Source organism: Anoplopoma fimbria, chromosome 5 (assembly GCF_027596085.1).
Source record: "Anoplopoma fimbria isolate UVic2021 breed Golden Eagle Sablefish chromosome 5, Afim_UVic_2022, whole genome shotgun sequence".
Classification (NCBI taxonomy): domain Eukaryota; kingdom Metazoa; phylum Chordata; class Actinopteri; order Perciformes; family Anoplopomatidae; genus Anoplopoma; species Anoplopoma fimbria.
The window spans coordinates 18,214,320-18,221,372 of record NC_072453.1 but is presented as its reverse complement, the minus strand read 5'-3'; the positions used below and the strand labels follow the sequence as shown (position 1 = coordinate 18,221,372).

At 44.0% G+C, this 7,053-nt stretch overlaps 1 protein-coding gene across 3 annotated transcripts; it reads right to left on the bottom strand.

The window, feature by feature from the left end:
* Positions 1-1,108: 1,108 nt before the first annotated feature.
* On the bottom strand, positions 1,109-6,697 carry LOC129090954 (NLR family CARD domain-containing protein 3-like). Of its 3 annotated transcripts, none has more exons than XM_054598349.1 (10): positions 6,636-6,697; positions 6,359-6,512; positions 6,000-6,137; positions 5,857-5,928; positions 3,992-5,771; positions 3,289-3,450; positions 3,001-3,174; positions 2,741-2,908; positions 2,318-2,364; positions 1,109-2,236 (listed from the first exon to the last, which is right to left on the bottom strand). In XM_054598349.1, exons 2-10 carry the CDS (start codon positions 6,402-6,404, stop codon positions 1,716-1,718), a joined length of 3,108 nt encoding a protein of 1,035 aa, XP_054454324.1. In that variant the 5' UTR covers positions 6,405-6,512; positions 6,636-6,697; the 3' UTR covers positions 1,109-1,715. The 3 variants fall into 3 exon arrangements, with proteins under 3 accessions (XP_054454324.1, XP_054454325.1, XP_054454326.1); XM_054598350.1 differs by having other exon boundaries at positions 6,359-6,515; positions 6,636-6,687; XM_054598351.1 differs by lacking the exon at positions 1,109-2,236 and having other exon boundaries at positions 2,318-2,552.
* Between the last annotated feature and the right edge of the window lie 356 nt (positions 6,698-7,053).

Genomic DNA, 7,053 nt, shown 5'->3' with positions numbered 1-7,053 from the left:
ACCTGCCTGAACAGCTGTGGTTCGTTGGTGGTTGGTTTCTCTGTCACAAGTAGCCGAAACATAAAATCATGGCTTTTACTGAAGAGAGAAAGACGCCCTGACTGGCTCTATGATGTGTGTGTGTGTGTGTGTGTGTGTGTGAGAGAGAGAGAGAGAGAGAGAGAGGATGTGGGGTCGGTCCTGGTGAATTTCTGCTGAGGAACAGAGGGATCAGCCAACACACATGAATACATACTTTACGCACACACATACACTACCTGTGAGATTCAATTCAGTCTTCTTCATTTATCACTTTCTGTTCCTTTTTTAACAATGTGACTTTTGTGTTTGTGTGTGTGTGTCGCCCTCTGTTCTGATTGGTCCGCCGTCTCATCTGTAATCTTAGTTTCTGTTCCTTTTGTTTTGATTTTTTGTTTTCTTTTTTCATTGCCTCTTGGGACTGCTAATAAAATGATTGTAAAAAGTGAAACTCCACATCGTGCTTCAACCTGCTCCGGTGGTTCTTTGTGTCTTTATTACAAAATATATATGAACATATTTTAAGATCACTACAGAGACGCTTTTGTCTATGGAGCGAAAGTGTTTCCCAACATTACAACACATGTTTTCACTTCCTCTGAATATCTAGCCGTGCAGATGGATTTGGGTTTAAGGTCAAGGGAATATTATCTTTTTCTTCTTCCACACAAATCGAAAGGAGGTGGTTTTTGTTTGTGGTTCAGGGACATGAATGTGTACAAAATATCCTGGCAATCCATCCAAAGAAAGTTGTTGAGTCAACCTTACAGTGGAGATGACGAAAAAGGGGATCATCTATGTCAGTAGGATTCATCCTTTGGGAACCATGAATCTGCACAAAGACCATGGGATCTAGTTTTCGGAGCAGAAGTCTTAGAAAATGAACCCAAAACGTTTTGCACGGCTTGATACAGCTGCAGGTGGACATTAGTTTTTGTTATCAACAATTTAATTAAGTTTAAGCAGGAAAAATAGGCTATATTATGTTACATGTCCTCAGCGTCACAATGTCCAGGTCCAATGTGGTAATATTCAAGATCGGTTTGGCCTCAAGACCATTTTTTGAAGCGGATTTTTTACTCAGTCCAGTCTCTGTCTCAGACAAAGAGGACCACTACTGCGAGGATGTCACTAATCTGTTTCTGATTTATTTGTTAAAATCATAACTACGCATAAAAATTCCCCTCTGCAATGCCTTTACATTTTTTCATTCAAGACATTTCTCATTGCACACCTTTACATAAACAGTATGTGTGGCAGTAAAAGAGGTGAATGAGGAGGAACCTTCATCGGTTCTCTTTGGAGGATTTTATGGGAATTCCAGATTGATTTGAGGAGTTCCTCTGCAGTTTTATTGTAAGTGTGGAACTTCCACTGTTCTTGTCTTGGTCTCGTAATATTACATCAATAAAAATATTGATGTAACTGTGGATATTATAGTAGGCTGTAACACCTTATACTGTAATAAGATACAGCCAAAATAGACCAAATTGAAAAATACCGTAAAAAACTGAAAAATGCTGTTTGGTAGAAATACAGTAATGTTCTATATACTGTTAAAAGCATGAAGTATTACAGTAGTTGATCTCAAATCTAAACACAGCAACTCACTTGCAGCTGTGCAGCCAGTAACTTCCTGTGAATACATAAGATAAGGGTTTTCAGTGACCTGGTTTCGGTTTAGGTGGCAGTAATATCTAGCACAAGTAGACCATGGAGTCCACCCAGCCGAGTCGAAACCCCGGGTAGACGGGCTCAGTGAAGGTGGTTTTGAAGGTGTGGAGGAGGGTCAGGTCCCCACAGGAGACCCTGAAGAAGGACAGCTCCCCGGCTGACCAGTCCAGATAGACTCCTACTTTGTTGGAGCTGGTTGGGATGGTTATGGCCGTGTCCGTGGTATTGTGCCAGGTCCTGTAGCCATCTTTGGTGCAGTTCAGTCCCCAGGAACAGTCATTCTTGCCTAACCAGCTGTCGTGACCCTCTCCCTTCCTGCACATCCTCTTGTAGGCCACTCCTATGGAAGCTCTCCCACTCCACTCAGCCTCCCAGTAGCAGCGCCCAGTCAGCCCCTCCTTGCACAACACCTGGTTCCAGAAATCGAACCGTTCTGGGTGATCAGGATACGGCTGCTTGGTCCAACGCACCGCTTTCCTGTTTCCCTCGGACAGAGAGAGGTCTCTGTGTGCTGTGTTGGGGTCCAGGGTGAGCGTCTTTTTGTCTGATGATGATCAGATTAAGGAGGTCAGTCGATATATACATTACTCAATGCTTTTTATTTATTTAATTGCTGGTTACTTACATTTCTTTGGAGCTGGCTGAACCCTGGATTCATCACACTGATCCACACTAAAACATGACAAGAACATATTTATGACACTCGTATTGTTCATTTGGTTAAAATAGTAATCCACCAATTCAGGATTTAACTCGTTCTATTTCCTCGTCAACACGTGATGCCTGCATTACCCATAATGCAGCTCAACCGCCTTCTGCCCCGACTTAATTCTTCAGACTTCTTGGAGCTCCTTCTGAAGCTAAAAAGCTTTATTTCACTTTTGTTCATATATGCAGTGGTACTCCGCAAGAATAATTGTGACCCAGATACTGTTTGCACTGAGATTTTACTGTGTCAAAGCTTTATGGAAAATGTAATAATCTCAAATATATCTTCTGTATCTCCGTCCTTACGTGTCTTGTGACTCATCAACACGCTCTTATCTACCTGACTTTCTGCAGGCTGCATTGTGGGTCGTCCTCCAGGGCGGACAGCAGCTGCAGACCCGACTCTCCTGGGTGGTTGTAGCTCAGGTCGAGCTCTCTCAGACAGGATGAGTTCAACGCCGATGCCAGGAAAGTGCAGCCTTCCTCCGTCACTCTGCACAGCGACACGCTTCAAACACACACACCAACACATTTCATCCAATTTAATCTCCATAGCAACGACAGCAACGACTGTATCCTGATAACTAATCTGGCACTCACATGAGAATTTCCAGTTTACAGTGGGGACTCCCGAGTCCACCACAGAGGTTTTTGACTCCTACGTCCTGAAAGTCGTTGTCAGAGAGGTCCAGTTCTTTGAGCTGGCAGGAGGCTGAGCTGATGACGGAGGCCAGGGCCTCGGAGCTGTGCTCCGTCAGGTTGCAGCTCCTCAGTCTTTACAAACACAAAATACAGAAACATGTTTTTAAAAACACTAGCTTGGAACTCAAACATCTTTATCTGACTTTGTGGGTGGTGGTGGTGGTGGTGGTGGTGGTGGGTTCTGACCTGAGTGTCTCCAGTCTGCTGTTCTTCAGTCCATTAGAGAGCATTTGTATTCCTTCATCGGTCAGGTTGTTGTTGCCCAGGTCCAGCTCTCTAACTTGTGATGGGTTGATGTTGTTCACCAGGTTTTCACAGCAACTCCCAGTGAGATTACACGCCCGCAGACTGCAGGAGGAAAGACGGGATGAGAGAGGTGAGGCTTAGGATTCACTCCTGCTGGAGTCTCATGCAAACAATGTGACGAGCGACCTCACATCATGCAGATTTAAAATGTATTACTGCTCACATATTTCGGAATATGGCATTGTAGTTGATGTATGTAATATTGTAGTTGATGCTTGAGGTAGAAAACTTAAACCTTAAACATAAATAACAGAGTCAATTGATCATTTCTGAGGATTTGTTACTATCGACACCTTTACACCATCGTTTGATCAACTGTCAATATAAACGTATTGATTATGACCCCTCTCAGCTGCACGTTTTAATCTGTTTACATTGTCAACTGGAATAAATGTGTTACTTGTTGCCTGCTTTACCGTTTGTTATCTATTATATTATGTATTATCATCTTGGTAACAACATGCTCTTTACACACATTACACTTTGTCTCAAGTCCGTCAGACCACAAGTTTCTTTATCACTTTTTCTGCCAAAAATAATCTGAGCGCTGAGACCAACCTGTCTGTTTTTTAGCATCACTTACTTTACCACTCTGGCTGTTTTTACGACAGGCAGCAGCCTCAGAAGACCCTCCTCAGACCTGGTGTAGTCGCTCAGGTCAAACACACTCAGCTCCTTCTCGGATGTCAGTAATACAAAGACCAGCGTGGCCCACTGGGCAGGTGAAAGTTTGGTTTCGTTGAGATTGCCCGAGTGGAGGAAGCTCTGAATCTCCGTCACGAGAGAGTGGTCGTTCAGCTCATTGAGACAGTGAAAGAGATTGAGGCATCTGTCTGGGGACGGACTCTCCCGGATTCTCCCCTTTATGTGTTTAATGATCTCCGTTCTTGTTCTTTGGTTCGATCTGTTGCTGGTCATAAGATGCTTCAACAGAGTCTGATTAGATTCCAGAGACAGGCCCAAAAGGAAGCGCAGAAAGATGTCATAATGTCCATTTTGGCACCCCAAAGCCTTCTCCACCGCTGCTTTGTAGAGGATGAGCTCTGATGAACTCCTGAACAGGAAGCGTCGGGAAGCGGATGACTTCTTGACCAGGACGTTGTTGTCTTCATTGTGGAACGTGAGGAAGACGTAGAGCGCGGCAAAGAATTCCTGGACGCTCAGGTGCACAAAGCAGAACATCTTCTCTTTGCACAGCGTCAGCTCCTCATTGAAGATCTGTGTGTAGACTCCTGAGAACATGGACGCCTGCTTGACTTTGATACCGTTCATGGCGAGGTCGCTCTCGTAGAAGATCAGGTGGCCCCTCTCCAGCTCCTTGAAGGCCAGTTTACCCAGCGAGATGAGGTTTTCTCTCAGGCAGTCAGCGCTTGACTCTCTTCTCCCGGGAAGCCTCTTCTTCATGCCCTCCACGTACAAGGACAGGAAGTGTATGTACATTTGAGTGAGGGTCTTTGGCGTGTCTTTACTGTCGGCCTTCTTCTCAAGAACGCTCGCCGCCATCCAGCAGAAGACTGGTATGTGGCACATGATGTGAAGACTCCTGCAGGATTTCACGTGCTTGATCACCCTGTCTGCTAAGCTCTGGTCGCTGATTTTCCTCCTGAAGTACTCGTCTTTCTGGGGGTTGTTGAACCCTCGCACCTCTGTCACCAGATCAACGTACTCCAGAGGGATCTGACTGGAAGCCACCGGGCGAGATGTTATCCAAACGAGAGCCAAAGGAAGCAGCCTTCCTCTGATGAGGTTGATCAGAAGCTCCGCGATCATGGCGGTCTGCGTCACATCAGAAACAATTTCACTTTTGTGGAAGTCCAATAACAGGCGGCTCTCGTCCAGCCCGTCCAGGATGAAGAGCATTTTATAACTCCCATAAGTGAAGATTCCTGTGTCTTTTGTTTCGGGGAAAAGGACACTGAGAAGCTCCACCAGACTGAAGGTTTTCTTTCTCATCAGATTCAGCTCACGAAAAGAGAGAGGAAAGACAAACGCCAGGTTGGTGTTCGCTTCGCCCTCAGCCCAGTCCAGAGTGAATTTATTGGTAGAGACCGTTTTTCCGATGCCAGCGACCCCCCTCGTGATCACAGTTCTTATTTGCCGGTCTCGTCCAGGTGGAGGATCGAAGAGGTGATTGCAGTGGATGGATTTCTCCTGGTCCACGTGTATCTTGGACACCGTCTCAATCTGCCTCACCTCATGCTCCTTGTTGACCTCTCCGCTTCCTCCCTCGGTGATGTAGAGCTCTGTGTAGATCTTATTGAGAGAGATCCTGGTTGCCTCCGTCGTCATCCCCTCCAGCAAGTGGCTGAACTTCCTCTTCAGAGTAGTCTTTAGTTGCTCTTGACATTGTGCAACCTTATCGTCTGAAGGAGAAAATGCATTCAAGGATTAATCAGGGTTTTTCTTATTTTTAAGAATCAAAAATGTATAAAAAAAGGTATTAGTCACTTTGGGGCTGCAGGGCACCACAGCTGTCTGCAGGGTCATGGTTCAATGCTTCTTTTGATGAAACGATAGACCCTGTAAAGAAGAAAACGGATCAGCAGAGCCCAAACCCCGGTATCAGATACCCCAATGTGTTACTCATCTACCTTGGCTCGTTGAGATACTGATGTTTAAGGTCTGAATGCTGGAACCAATGATGTAGGGAGCGACCACATTGCCTCCACTCTTAGCGGTGTAGCTCGGTTGGTAATGATGAAGCGCGGACTGAATAGAGGGAACTAACTCTGAGAGAAACCACAAGACTCAGCTTCTGCAGCTGGTTACAGAAACACAGTGCAGTGAAAGATCACGTGTGGAACCAAAAGACGTTTATTAAAGCTCGATATGAAGATGTTTCTGCTGCTTTTTAAGTTATCAATTGACACATTTTATATTCATGGTTTTTGGACTTGTGGGTCCAATTCATTTGCATAGGAACCTCTTATTCTTAATTTGACATCCTTACCTCGAGGAACGTCGTCCGTTTTATCAGCAACAATTATCTGCTCCATGTTTTTCTCATCAGCTCAGGTGATTTCTGTTGATTGACACTCCTCATCGATGGTATTTATCTTGGTCTTGAGCATGAGACGGAGACTTTCCCTTACAGTTCCTTTAATCTACTTCCAGTAGAGTATAAAATATCATTAGGTTAACAAACATTATTGCAGACACAGAATAGCAATGTTCAGTCAGGGCTATTAACAAAATCCAATAGATTAAAAATATCACAGAATGCTCACCTGCTTCAATAACAACGGTGTTTGCCATCTGATTCACAAACTGACAGCGGAGTGTTATTCATACTGATAAAAAAATGTGTCTGGCTTCCTTCCTGGGTGAAGAAAACAGGAAGCTGGTGTTTTTCTTGTCTGTACAATGAAGCCTTATTGAATAAACCGCAGCTCAGTTTCATTTAGTAGAAAATATCAGTTTAATAAAAACTGCTACAACATGTTTTAAGCTTTATTGGAAATTGGAGAGAATTGAGAATGAGTTGGCATCAAATAAAAAAATGTTTAAGTATTCCTACCATGTGCATGTTGGTTTATTGTCATGTTTTTTGTATTTTTATGTTCATATATATACTTTTGCATTTTTATATTTCTGTGTAAAAAACATATACTTCTCATTCAATCATTACTTCAGTTCAGTAAGAAA